The following is a 14,432-nucleotide window of genomic DNA, read 5'->3' as shown; positions in this document are numbered from 1 at the left end:
CTGGGGATGAATTTAACCTGCCGGAAAGGGGCAGAGCTGTCCCTTTAAGACATCTTGAGACAAGGTTATTTCAAATGCCCGGGCTTTTGATCACATAGGGAGCGACTAACATCTCCAAGTGAGAGCGGCTGAGCGGGGACTGAAGAACTAGAAATCCTCTGCTCCGCCTGCTGGAAGGAGGAGATCAGGAGCTGAGTACACTGCTTCAGTTGCTCCAAAAAACTTAACCTAGAATTGCTGGATACCCCACAGGCAGCAGCACAGCGGGTTCCGCTCGGCGCTGTCCGGCGCATGCGGCCGGGCACCCTCTGGGCTTCTCTCCCCCGCCCCTACCCTCTTAGGCTGTAACGTCAGCCGCGGGCCTGGCCTCCGCGCCAACACGGTGGGACGTGCCCGGACCCGCAGCGGGCGGAGCCTAAGGAGGTGGGAGAGCGCCTCCCAACAGCCCAGCTGGGAACGGGTTCAGTCCCGGCCGGCTCTCCGCTCTGCCGGAGGGAAGCTCTGCGGTGCGGGCTCTGTGAAGCGCCCGCACAGTGCAACCAGAGCGGGTTCGCGCAAGGTTGCTGCTGCGCGAGGCGCATTTTCCTGGGAACCATCCGGGGAAATCCCGGCTTTAACTACGGGCCGTTCGGCCATTGTACCGACCCCTCTAGCCGCAGAAGGACGGCAAAGGGGGGCTGAAGCTGAGCTGAGCTCTTCCCGAGTGGGGAGAGCCCTCCAGGGCGAGGTGAGAAGGGAGGGTAGGGTGTTGCGAAGTTCACGGCCAGCGGTGGATTATTCGGGACAGTTTGCGCCTGGGGGCTGCGAAGTCAGCGAAGAGGACAAGGGCATGCTCAGTGGTGGTGGCGGTGATGCAGACCTGGCCAACGCCGCGGCGCGGGGCCAAGTGGAGGCCGTGCGGCAGCTCCTCGAAGCCGGTGTGGATCCCAACAGACTCAACCGCTTCGGGAGACGCCCGATCCAGGTAGCTGGGGGCCCCGGGCCTCGCCGGCAGGGGGCGCACGAACACGGGGCCGCCGCCTCCGTGGACGCGGCTGGAACTGAGATCTCCACCAACAGACCTGTGTCTCTCTGCTGGAGTATGGAGCTCAGGTGTCAAGCAGGTTTTCACTCATCAGAAATTCTAAAGAAAGGGACTGGAAACCCCGCTACTTCAGTTTGCTTTTCTTTTTAATGGGCGGGGGGGGGGGGGGGGGGGGGGAAGGCCAGTATTCCCTGTCCCATCTCATAAGAGATGCAAGGGATAGATTCAACTGGGCAGGAAAGGGAAAAAGGAGAGGCTATTTGGGGAGAACTGCTTTGTCTTATCTGTTTGTCTTTCAACAAATAGCGATCAGCTTTCAACGATAGAGATAATTAGATCACAAGTTACGCAATTTGGATTGGATTTAAGGAATTCTACATCACAGCACATAAAAATCATCCTGAATTTTTAAGCTGTGATATGAAATGTTATATTCTTTCCTCATTGAATTGAATGAATACAAAGGCGAATTGAATACAAAGTAATAAGTCAGGATTCCTCAGCCACAGTACTTAATTCCTTTTATTTTACGTTAGCAGTGTTTCTTGAGTGTTACATAAGAGAAAATATGCTTCTATAGATTTTTATCATACTGAATGCTTGGATTACATAAACATCCCTGCAGCTTTGTTAAATGGCAAAGGGTCTTTATGAATAATTAGCCTCTTCATTGTTAAAATTAACTTATTCGATATGTTTAACTATTAATCCCACTTTAATTAGTGCTGATATATTTTTTTAATTTCTTTAAAATCTAAGGTAGTACTTTGTGTTTTACTGTTGATCATGTAGTCATTAGTATTAAGTACTAAAAATTAGTATTCACCTCACAATCATCTTCCAGAACCAAGTCATTAGTAAGAAATCTTGTTAATCGTGCAGTTTTTAAATATGTATTCATTCATTTTGAATTCATAGAAAATGTTGGAATAAGTGAGGGATTATTTAAAGCAGCAAAAATATTTTAAAGTAGTCCTTAAAGACTTCAAATTATATTAGTAACTGTAAAAGGGGGCTTTTGTCATTTTAATTCACCATATTCTGAGATATTAAGAGCCACTTTTTCTCCTCTATATATGAAATGCACTTTACATCACTAATAGAAAATACATCATGGTTTTTAAGGGAGGAGATGGATGTTTTCAATAACCATGGAACAACGAAAAATATTAGCATACTATATTTTGATTCCATGGTACATATTAAAGCATAAACTCACAAGAACATATAATTTCATTTTGAATATTTAATTATCAAAAATTGTTAAAATAAGAAAGTAAACGCTGGCATAATGTACATGTACACAAAGGGATACTGTAGGATTACTGCTTCAAAACATCGTTTTTCTAAGTTATGCATTGCTCTGATTTGACTGCTAAAATCCAAGCTCCTTTTTAGATAGCAAAATGTTTACTTTTAACAATATAAAATCCTAGCACATTATAAAATCCTGTACAATGCAAATATAGTGTCTATTTTATGTTACATCAAGTATATTATCCTCTAAACTTTAGCCCTTATCTATAATGTTAAATATTAAAAGTGGTGAATCATTGATTGAAAACAAATAGTTTGTTTTCATCGTCTTATAAAACTATGCACGACTTTACTTTCCCCCCCTCTATCTCCCACTGTGGCTCAAATTATGGGACTATATATACGCCCTTTATGAGCAGAGACATATAACAGTGAAAAGTAAAAGCCTTCCCACAGGGGATTTACTACAAGAAATAAACAAAGTAAACCTTGTTTTAAACTTAGTTGTTTCTTATTTTCTCTCCTAAAGCATTACTCTAATGTCTAAAATAAATATATCAGCTGACTGCCTAGTAAATTTTTTAGATGGGGATTATGGCTGCGGGTGAGGGGAGAGCAAGGGAAATAAATTTAAGACTGTAAAAGTCCTTAAACTTAACTCTGCCTTAAACTTAAGTCCTTTAAGTCCTTAAACTTAACATCATTTAACAACATAGATTCCCGTTTCAATGGAAATTTTTAAAAATTTTTCCCACAACGGCGATAAGCACTTTGTTATCAGCTCTTTCCTTGTCTTCCCACGTTTGGAGAATAAAACTGAACTAATTAGGTCTGAGTAGAGTATAAACTGGGGCTGCTAGGTGTTGGGGAGCCGTGGGGTGGGGGGCGGGAGGGGGGATTTCCGTCAGTAAATTAAGCTTAACTAGACTTCCGAGGCTTGAAAGGGCCTGGGGATCATGAATATGTCTGTTTTTGAAAAGACTCTACTTGCCCCCAGCAGTCCTGACCACTCTGCTCTCTCCGGCAGGTGATGATGATGGGCAGCGCCCGCGTAGCCGAGCTGCTGCTGCTCCACGGCGCGGACCCCAACTGCGCGGACCCCGCCACGCTCACCCGACCGGTGCACGACGCCGCCAGGGAGGGCTTCCTGGACACGCTGGTGGCCCTGCACCGAGCCGGGGGGCGGCTGGATGTGCGCGATGCGTGGGGCCGCCTGCCCGTGGACCTGGCCGAGGAGCGGGGCCACCGCGACGTCGCCGGGTACCTGCGCGCGGCCGCGGGAGACTGAGGGCGCGCGTACATAGCCGCCCACAACGACTTTTTTTCTCTCCAGTTCGCCACCCCAACTTAGTTCAAAGAGGGCTGCAAACCTAGAATAGCGGAAGTCTTCCTGGGCGACTGGATTCCCGGCATCGAAGGAGGAGCTGACTGGAAATAATTTTTTCTCCGCCCCCCCCCACCCCCTCTGGATACCGCCCTGGGCACTCACCGTGAAGCAAAACGAAGAGAGGTGGGGCACATGGATTTCCAGTAGGAGCCGAATGTGGAACTCCCAGGTTTGTTTTTCAGGGTTTTCTGGTGAAAACCGGCATGTGAGCAAGTCCATGAACAAACCCAAGTGCTGTGAATCTTCACACAGAAGGTGCTGGGGCGGAGTGGGAGGCGGCGGCCACTAGCCTTCAGGTGGGAGGCGGGTGATAACGATAGCCCCACTGACCTTGAAGGACCACCCCGTAAGTCCCCACGACAGGCGTCGGGCCCTGAGGGAAAATCTGGAGATGGAGGACCAGACAATGACGAGGACGAAGATCGACATGGGCTCAGTAGGCGACCAACGCTTTCTTTACAGGCTTGCGGAGCGGGGCAGGTCGCGAGCAAAAAGCTACCGACTGGAAGCCTTGGGGCCTCTTGTCCAGTCCCATCAGATAGCGATGGGGAAGAGAGGACCCGGAAGTCACCTCGATTTGCCCGCTAATTCTAAAGTCCCCAGGTCCAGGTGATGCTGAACGGCTCTCCGAAAGGGGCGCTCATTTGCTGTTGCTACGGCGAGATTCCTGCGGTGTTCCGTCCTCGGACAGACAGGTCTGGGTTGTAGCGAGAGCGATTGTAGGTAGGCCGTTAACTGTAACGATTTGTTTGATCTCTATACGGTAGGATTCAGAAAGCCCCCTGTAAATTGCCACTTGAAAAGATTTCGTGATATTTTGTACTTCTGGGTTGTTCTTCAGTAGCAGTCTTAATTCGGAGACTTTAAATAACAAAGTAACTCGCGGCCCTTGGGAAGGAAGTGAGGAAGAACTACAGCTTTTATGCGAAGCTATGGCACCGTGCCACCTCCCAGGTTACTTCAGTCCTTAACCTATTTATTTCTTTGTTAAAGTTTGTTTCCTTTACTGGAGTGTCTCCAGGGTCAAACTATGAAATATTACAAACGTTTTTTAGAAGATGCATGCACTTACCCAGTAAATGATCTCAGGATACCTCCCAAAGGGTTGCTGAAAGAGTAGACTGTGTGAAACTGTTGAAACTACGTAATGATGGCTCGTGAAATGTCTTAATATCTGCTGAACAAACTAAAGGTGTACTGTTTGGGGATTTAATTTCCAATGTTGCTTGATTCATTACAGCATTGGAATAACTGATATGTCACTGTTTTAATGTTAAAAAGAAAAGTTGAGATTGGACATCAAGGTTTTGGCTTAAAACATGTGAATTCCATTCCTAATTTAAGGGAGTTGTGGAATCTGGTGACAACCTTATATTAATGGAAAGTAAATCAAGAATATATGGTTGGGTACTACAGTGTACTGTGAGATTCATATATATATATACATATATATATATGCCAAAATATCATACATTATTGGGATATCAAGTACCACCTGGTTGCACTGAAATATTTATGATGCATGTAAAAGTAAATTCAGATTTCAAATCCACCTGGTAGGCAGGTAAGGCCAATGTGTTTTATCAGCTGCACAAGAAATACATATGTTAAATCTGTTTAAGATTTTACTTTGAAGGATACATGCAAATAAACATAGCTCTATATACATGAGCCCTGCGTCTGGCTCCATTTTACAATTACAGAAAAATATACATGTTAATTTCTGTATCTAAATCTAAAATATTACCAAGGTTTGTAAAAATCTTATCACCTGACCTTCACTGCAAGATCTGGAAGTAAAATAAATTTATAATTCAATAATGTATTCATTTGGCCTCATTTTTATATTTCTTTTTTCAGCTGAGTGAATGGATGAGAAAATGAGGATGATTTACTATGAAAGCAAAATCTATTTAAAATTTCCTATGTTCTAATGGCTAAAATTAGTAATTTCAAATATAAGGTATGAAATAAATTCTGAGAGCTCAAGATCCATACAGCTCCTAACGGCTTTGGGAAAGTGTGTTCATAGGAATGAATCAAATTAATATTTTATTTCTGTGTTATGACAAAAACAATATGAATATGGTGTCCAGGACCAAATAAGTTCATTTTATAAAGCTAGGTAACTGACCTTCAGCAAATAAATAAAACTAATTTAACTTACACCAATCACATTGAGATTCTATATTGCCCTTCCTTTATGGGAAATGTTAAAAAACAAATTACTTGTGTGCTAATATGTAATAGTCAATAGGGATTTTTTTTTTACTACCTCCGTAATTATCAATTATTTTAAAAACCAAGACATGCTTTTCTTTTCCAAAGTTCAAGATGTTGGCACTCTGCCAAAAAAAAAAAAGCAATTAGAATTAGTGATTCTAAAACCTTAGAAACACTCTTGTGGACTACTTTCTGAAACAAATGGAAAAGCTGGTGTCATCTACAGTATCAGACGACAGCTAATCATAACCATTATAATCATAACATAATCATGTCAGCAGCTAATCATAACCAAAATCTGATATGAGTACTAGGGTTTCACTATTAACAAACTATCCCATTACTTGTGAAAACCTAGGTTGGTGTAATTTCATTGCATTCAATTACCAGGTTTAAAAAGATGGGGAGGGGAGGGGTAAATTCCTAAGAAAATAAGAACATTTTAATTTTTTAAATTACTTGAAGAGAGCAACAAGAGTTAAATCACAATACTTTCAACATCTTTTCCTGTTCTATTTAAAATTCCAGGAAAGAACGAGGGAATGAAGGAAAGAGAAATTAGGACTTGAATGGAAGGTAGGAGACCTGGAATTTGGTGTTGGTTCTTCAATTAATTCAATATATGATCTACTCAATCAAATGACATAATTCGCCCCAATTTCCTCATCTATAAAAAATGGGAGTGGTACTAGATTATTTTTAAGCTCCCAACTATCACTAACATTTTATCCCTTTATAAGTTTGTCATATACATGACTGTAATGGGGTCTTATATTTTATTAGTAATTATTTTGCCATGGTCTCTCTGAGCCAAGAAAAGCTATATAAAGGAAGAGAGAGAAGAGATACATTTTAAAACTCTGGAGCCCTGGGGAATGGGGGGTCTTTATAAGTACCACCTCTACCAGTTAACTGAAAAGTTAGAGACAAGTTTGTGGGAACTAGCACAAAAAAGATGCTTTGTAAAATAAATATGTAAAATAAATAAATAAATTTTAAGCTCTTTCTTACTCCATCTTACCTGATTTTTTGTTGTCGCATTTTGCATTTATCTCATGTCACTCAGAACTCAGTTCTTTAAGTAAGATAAGCAGGTAAACCCAATAAATTTATTAAAATAATGCTGAAGTAGGTATCTACCAACCAAATGCTCTGAAAGGAATGATGTTTTTTAAGTACGCTTATTACAAGTGATTCTGACCTAAAAGGAGTTGGTATAAGGAAGGAATAGAAAGTGCGAAGCATGAGAATGCTAAAATATGTAGAAATGTCATTAGAAGATGAATAACTCTGTAAATAGCTGTCATGGATTTTAAGGACCCATTTCTAAAGGTCTGCACTTTCTCATTTGTTTCCATTGGATTATGAAGTTTTAGGTCCCTAAGTGTTAGGTGATAGTAGGAACCAGCTGGTCAGGGAAGAGCTTAGTATCACCTGAATAAGGACAGTTCATTCCGTCATTCAGTCCTGTCCCACTCTTTTCGACCTCATGGACTGCAGCACACCAGGCTTCCCTGTCCATCACCAACTCCCAGAGCTTGCTCAAACTCATATCCACCCTCTGTCCCCTTCTCCTCCTGCCTTTAATCTTTCCCAGCATCAGGGTCTTTGCCAGTGAGTCAGTTCTTCACATCAGGTGGCCAAAGTATTGGAGCTTCAGCATCAATCCTTCCAATGAATATTCAGGACTGATCTCCTTTAGGATTGACTGGTTGGATCTCCTTGCAGTCCAACGGACTCTCAAGAGTCTTCTCCAACACCACAGTTCAAAAGCATTCTTAGGAGCTCAGCTTGCTTTGTGGTCCAACTCTCACATCCATACATAACTACTGAAAAAATGATAACTTTGACTAGACGGACCTTTGTCATCAAAGTAATGTCTCTGCTTTTTAATGTGCTGTCTAGGTTGGTCATAGCTTTTCTTCCAAGGAGCAAGCGTCTTTTAATTTCATGGCTGCAGTCACCATCTGCAGTCATTTTGGACCCCAAGAAAATAAAGTCTGTCACTGTTTCCATTGTTTTCCCATCTATTTGCCATGAAGTGATGGGACCAGATGCCATGATCTTAGTTTTGAATATGTATGAGTCAGCCATTTCAGGAGGGTGGAGAATGAGATGAAAAGAAAGGAATAGAAGGAGGAGAGGCATGTGTTTTGTGGAAGATGGATCAGTGAGTAGCTCAACAGAATTAATCAAATCAAACCAAAACAAACTGTATATGATCTACATGCTGGTAGGGTTTGTGAAATATCTCCAGGCCTAAAATAATGGGAGTCTGCTCATTCCCTACTGTCTGGATTTTCTATAAAGCTTTTCTCAGGATCAGCTTTTACAAATGGTATGTGCGCGTGTGTTAGTCCCTCAGTCATGTCCAACTCCTTGCAACCCCATGGGCTGTAGCCTGCCAGGCTCCTCACTCCAAGGAGTGGGTTGCCATTTCGTTCTTCAGCATATCTTTCCGACACAGGAATCAAACCCAGGTCTCCTGCATTGGTAGATGGATTCTTTACCATCTAAGCCACCAGGGTAGGAGTCCTTTTTACTCTATGGAAATAACTTGTATGTATCATCCCTTTGTTAATTATGTAATATAGAAAATTTTTGCTTTGAAGCCAGTACTACTGACGAAATAACACATAACTGGCATGGATTACATATTAAGCACAGTAATATAAATTATGTATTTCCCAACTGAGCACCCAATTCTGATTTTCTAATTCGAAGTTTTAAATCAATATAAACCAAATGTTTTTCTGGGGGTAAAAAAAACGGAGAGAGAAGTACGAAGATGATACAATGACCGTCTCACAGATATCTACATTTTCTTTGAAGTTTACAAAGAACCCCAAACACCTGTTAATCCCCTTCCCATTCAGAAGCCCCTGACATTAGACCTCCAGTAGATCTATACAGTCAGTGCTGGCACATAAAATGTTTTATCACAGAGTTAAGGTGAAAACTTTAAGACCAATTACAGTAATTAAAACATGTCTTGTTTCCATTTCAAATTTGGCCTTCTCCCAAAATGCAGAATCTGTTTTCTCTTTGGAATACTCTATATTCTGGCAGGATTGGAGCTACTGCCTTTGAACTCTTTTCTTGTGTGACTTCTGGGTCTCCATTTCATTTCAACCAAACTCCACTCCACTTCCCTATCTCATCACAAATTTCTTCATCCCTTTGCTTTAGTTGAAAACTGCATTTCACTGAGAATTCCACTTTCTTCTGACAAGATAATAGGTGTGGCTAAGAGTGGGAGTCAGAACCAGTCATGAGTGTCTGTTTGAGTGGTTTTCAAAATAGCCCTAAACCAGATAGGTAAAAATTATTCACTGCTCTTCAGTTTTCACTCATCTCTTAATATACATAATTGCATTTTGTTTTCTTTATCAGATTAAGCTGTAAATAATTTTAGTATGTGTCATTACATATTTAATAATATGTTTATAAGAGATAACATATAAACAAAATAGTAAGCACTTTTTCTATTAACAAAGCCACAGGTAGGTCAACAGATTATCAATAACACACAGTTTTCTTCTGTGAATTCTGGGAAATTGGCTTCTCATTCTGTCTGTGGGTTATGAGTTACTAAACTCTATCACCTTTCCTAGGACACAAAAGTAAGCACCCTGTACAGTCTTCTGTATCTGCTTCCAACATGCCAATTTAGAATTATAAGCTATAACCTTGCCTAAAATATTTTGTCATTCTCTATTACTCTCTAATCTCTGGACTGCCTTTGATAGTTACAGATATTATACATGGATCTATTTCAGAGCTTCAGGAGCCTTTTGATCTGTTTAAATTCCATCTTGAACAGAAGAATATGCCATCCCCTTTCTAGGGAAAAGTTACATGACATTTCATTTTATATGTGCCCCAGGTATTTATTACATCTGTATAAATGATGGTGCTTTCCCCACCAGTCATTTGAGACCAACATGTAGGGAAGTGACTCTCAACCCTGGCTCTCAATCATTTGTGTTTCAAATTTTGAAGTCACTGACCACTTCAGGACTACAAAATTAGAATCTCTAGTTCTGAAGATGAAAATTTCTGTAGTTGTTATTTTAAAATTCTGGTTCATAGTAAACTTTCAAACAGTACAGAAAATAAACAAAATTAAGTAAATACCTCCTGAAACTTCCCTACCCACCATTCTCACTATTCAGGAGTAACTACTTTTTTTTTTAAATTAATCAACTTTCCAGAACTATAAGTACATATAATTGTAAACACCCCTTCCCAATACACACATTTAGAAAACCATTCTGCAACTTGTTTTCTTTGGTAGTAGATCTTTGACAACCTGCATTAGGAAATAAAGATGCACTTCGTTTTTTGTATAGTTGCATAGTTTATATTTTATGGATAAACCCAAATTTTTTTAAATCAGTTTCTTATTTGAGAAACATGTAAACTGTTTCCTTTTTTTTTGCTACTACATATGATGCTATAAAGAACCTTTTTTTTCATCCCTATATGAGCAATCTGTAGCAATTTATAGAAGTGATATTGCTAAGGTTAAGGGTACATCTCTTTCCTCTCACACACACACACATGCATACAGTATATGTCTGCACATATGTGTGTATAAAATCTTTCCATACTTATGTTTGTATATATGTGTGTATGTGTATGTGTATATCTTCAATAATATATACACATATATATACATATATACTTCTCATACTTAGATGAGTTATAGGAGTAGAATTGCAAAGTCAAAGGGTAGTACATGTATACATATATATGTAATATGCATTTCTTTCATACACATATAAACTCTACACAAATAGTATAAATATTTCCATACCTATATTTATGTATGTGTATACGTGCATACATAAACTCAGTGGGATTGCTGTCAAAGGGTATGTATATGTATGCAGTTTTAATAGAGACTATAAAGTTGCTTTCCAAAATGAATGTACCAAGTTAAAATAGTATGTAAGGATGATTGTTTTCTGACAACTTTCCCAATATTATCACTCTTTTTATTTCTGCCATACCTATAGGTATATGTCAGTGTTTTTGTTACATTTCTTTACTAATCAGTAAAGTTGAATATATTTTCATAGTTTTTTACCATTTGACTATTTCAATATCTTCTAAACTGCCCATTATATTATTTGCTACCATTCCTACTGGGTTATTTTTCTAACTCACTTATGTATTCATATATTCTAAGAGTTAATCTTTTGTATATATGTTCAAATAATAGTTTTAAAATCTTGCTTATAGTATCCTGTATCTTACACCTTTGGGGTTTTTAGTTTGAGCATGTGCGATATTAGGAAAATTTCTCACAGAATTTTGATAATCAAGAGATACCTGACGGAAAAAGCTAGCTGTCTCTAGGACATCATGGCTGGGGGTAGTAGAGTTGGATGGTACAGACAAATCATTAGTAAAATGCCCACTCCTATCTCTGCCTGTGGAATGAATTTGCTGATCCTAAATAGAAATCATTTTTAAAAATAAAAAATCATTTTCCTCCATTCAAACACTCAAATCTACGAAGTTCATTTTTAGGCCAAAAATGACCCATCAAAAGCTCACTTCCTGTTGACTCTAGCCTGTAGAACAACAGAAAGGGCACAAGGATTTTAATCCAAAGACTTTCTTAATGATTCCAGCCTTGGCACTTGCAGGTCATAAAGTATCCAAGATTTTAGTCCGTCTAGGCCTCAGTCTTCTCACCTGTAAGACAGGGTAGTAATCCCAAATTCAAAGGGGGGATAAAATATCCCCCCTTTTATCACAGTGAGGATAAAATAAGTAAGAGAAGCCAAAGTGCATACAAATAACACTGCCCAGCTCTTGGTCATACTGTTTTTGAAGAACACATAGCCCAAGTCATGTGAAACTCCAAACAGCTTTGGAATGCCACAAGTTAGTTGTGTTGGTAAAGATTCATCTTCATAATTATATTTTGCTTAGTCTAATATTAAAATTAGATAGAATTCCCCTGTATACCACAACTAAAAAAACACAGGTGCTGGGCAGCAAGGGAAAACCAAGATGGAATTTAAGTTCGAGTCTTTAATTTTATATTCATTGAACTGTTCATCCACTACTATATACAGCTTATTGCATAGTCGTTTTATTCTGTGCTGTCATTCAAATGGCATTCTTCTGAAGTGGGTAACTCCCTTTATCCCCAGAACAAGTTTAGGTGGAGAGGAAATGGTTACAGGTGAAGCTATGCAGGCCAAATCAATACAGACAGATCCCCGAATTTAAACTTGGGATCTGAAGTTTAAAACTTCATTTGGGAAACTGAAGCTCAGCAGACCTTTTAGGAATAATAGGATAATGTGAGGTTTAATTTTATATGTCAGCTTGGCAAGGCTATGATATCCAAATGTTTTGTCAAACACCAGTTAAGATATTGCTATAAAGCTATTTTTAATATATAATTAACATTTAAATCCACAGACTTTAAGTAAAGCAGATTATCCTCCATAATGTGTGTGGGCCTCATCCAGTTAGTTGAAGGCCTTAGGTGAAAGAGAGGTTGCCCAAAGAAGAAAGAATTCAGTCTCCAGGCTGCTGCCTTCTGACTCAAAATTGCAACATCAACTCTTCTCTCGGTCTCAAGCCTGCCTATTTGTCATGCGGACTTCAGGTTTTGCCAGCCCCCAAAACTGGGGTAAGCCAATTCCTTAAAATAAATCATAGAAACACACACATTTGGTTCTGTCTCTCTAGAGAACCCTGACTAATAATTTCAAGAAATGATAATACAGAAATGTATAATACAGGTCTTCTCATCCTCACCCATCATAGTTTACTGCCACAGCGAATAACACTGCCTGGGTTCACTCTTCCACTTCTCCAGGGTGCTTAAATGATACTAAGCTGCAATTGGGCAGTATTTCTCATCCAGGATTCTTTCCCTTATCCCCCATCTCCTAAAACACCTTTCCTCTGTTTGCCAGAAAACGAAATTCCCTCATTATAATCGTAAGTTTTTACAAGCCCATCTCTCCTATGAAGTTTTTTTGGGGGGTGGGGTGGGGGAGGAGAGAGGTGAAGGAGGGGATCATGGGCATGGCGCAAACCAGAGCAAGATCCGTCTTCCATGGAGGTTACATACTAACTACTGAGAGACAAATAATTACTTACAGTAACTTCTGCAGGGTAAGCGCTTTAGGGGTTGGGGGGGGGGGTGGAAATACAGTGCCTAGAGAAGTCTCTGAGGGCGGATACCTGACAAGAGACCTGAAGAAGAACGAGCTAACCTTGTGAAGAGCGAGAAAGCGCATTCATTCTGTCACACAAGAGTGGCAAGCAGCCTCAGCATGGAGCCTGGATGGTCAGGAAAGTCTGAGGGAGTCCTACAGGAGAGAGGAGAGGTGCATTTGTAATTTATTTACAGTGGCTATTCGAGCCTGGGGCTTCCCTGGTGGCTCAATCCTAAAGAGTCCTCCTGCCAATGCAGGAGACGCAGGAGACACCGGTTGGATCCCTGCGTTGGGAAGATCCCCTGGAGAAGGAAATGGTAACCCTCTACAGTATTCTTGCCTCGTAAATCCCATGGACAGAAGAGCTTGGCAGACACCAGTCCAAGCAAAGTGTCAGAGGGGACTTAGCAACTAAACAAAAACATTTAAGCCTGGCCCCTGAGTCTTACTTCAACTGGCCAGTCAGGAGGCTGAGTCCTGTGCGGAAGTGAGGGATGGGGAGTGGAAGCCGCCCGAGTGCAGCTGGACCTGGCCTCACCGTTACAGCGCGGTGGCTCGCACCATCCGAGTCCCACTTGCCTCCTCCAGATAGTGAGGAGCTCAGCGTCCGCTCCAGAGGACCTGTCGGCTGTCTCGCTAGGGATCCACTTCTGCAGCTCGGCCACTAGGCTCGGGCTCAAGCAAAAGAAGCCACTTCAATGTGGTCCACCTTTCAGGCTCCGAAGGCTGGGCCTAGTCCCACACCCTCTCTTCCACGCCGAGCGGCCAGGCCGCGCCTCCAGCCCGCAAGGCTCTGGGCCGATCGAGACCGACTTCGGAGCCGAGGAGCTGGGGACATCGGGTCAGCGCCGCCCGCCTGCAAGCGGCGTCCTGGGCTGGACCACTCGCCTTCGGGGAGCCGGCGAGCCCGCGTCAAAGCTCTTTCCAGCCTGGGAGCGGGGACCAGTCCGACTGCGCTCCGGAACCCGGCTCTTGAGTGTCCTCAGGCCGCCTCGGTGTCCTCGACTCAACCTCCCCCCCCACCTCCTTTATGCGGCTCTTCCCTTTCCTTCCCCCGCTTTCCTGTGCCGGGTGGACCAGAGCAGCACAGGGAGTGGGTAGGGGTGTCCAGAAAGAAAGGATCAGCGATGTGGAAGAAAAGAGGGGGGAGGTAGGGAGGGAGGCGAGGAGAGAGAAGAGGGACCATGCTGCGGAGTCGGGCAGCGAGAGGGAAGCGCGTCCAGCGTGGGGCCGGAGGAGGAGGGGGGTAAGGCTGCGGGAGGACGGGCCAGAGGACGCAGGGACACCCGGAGAGCGGGGAGCAGCCGTGGGGGAGGGGAGCACGGCGGGAGGAGGAAAGAGGAAGAAG

General features: G+C 42.0%; 1 protein-coding gene across 1 annotated transcript; it reads left to right on the top strand.

The window, feature by feature from the left end:
- Positions 1-410: 410 nt before the first annotated feature.
- Positions 411-5,493, top strand: CDKN2B (cyclin dependent kinase inhibitor 2B). The gene is made up of 2 exons (XM_043486630.1): positions 411-964; positions 3,309-5,493. The coding sequence occupies exons 1-2, from the start codon at positions 830-832 to the stop codon at positions 3,567-3,569; spliced, it is 396 nt and encodes a 131-aa protein (XP_043342565.1). The 5' UTR covers positions 411-829; the 3' UTR covers positions 3,570-5,493.
- The last annotated feature ends 8,939 nt before the right edge of the window (positions 5,494-14,432 follow it).

This window comes from Cervus canadensis, chromosome 14, assembly GCF_019320065.1.
Source record: "Cervus canadensis isolate Bull #8, Minnesota chromosome 14, ASM1932006v1, whole genome shotgun sequence".
Lineage (NCBI taxonomy): Eukaryota > Metazoa > Chordata > Mammalia > Artiodactyla > Cervidae > Cervus > Cervus canadensis.
This window is presented reverse-complemented; position numbering and strand designations above follow the sequence as displayed.

Coding starts and splice junctions, on each gene's coding strand:
- CDKN2B (XM_043486630.1), top strand. CDS start 830: ATGCTCAGTGGTGGTGGCGGTGATGCAGACCTGGCCAACGCCGCGGCG. Junction 965..3,308: donor TCGGGAGACGCCCGATCCAG/GTAGCTGGGGGC, acceptor TCTCTCCGGCAG/GTGATGATGATGGGCAGCGC.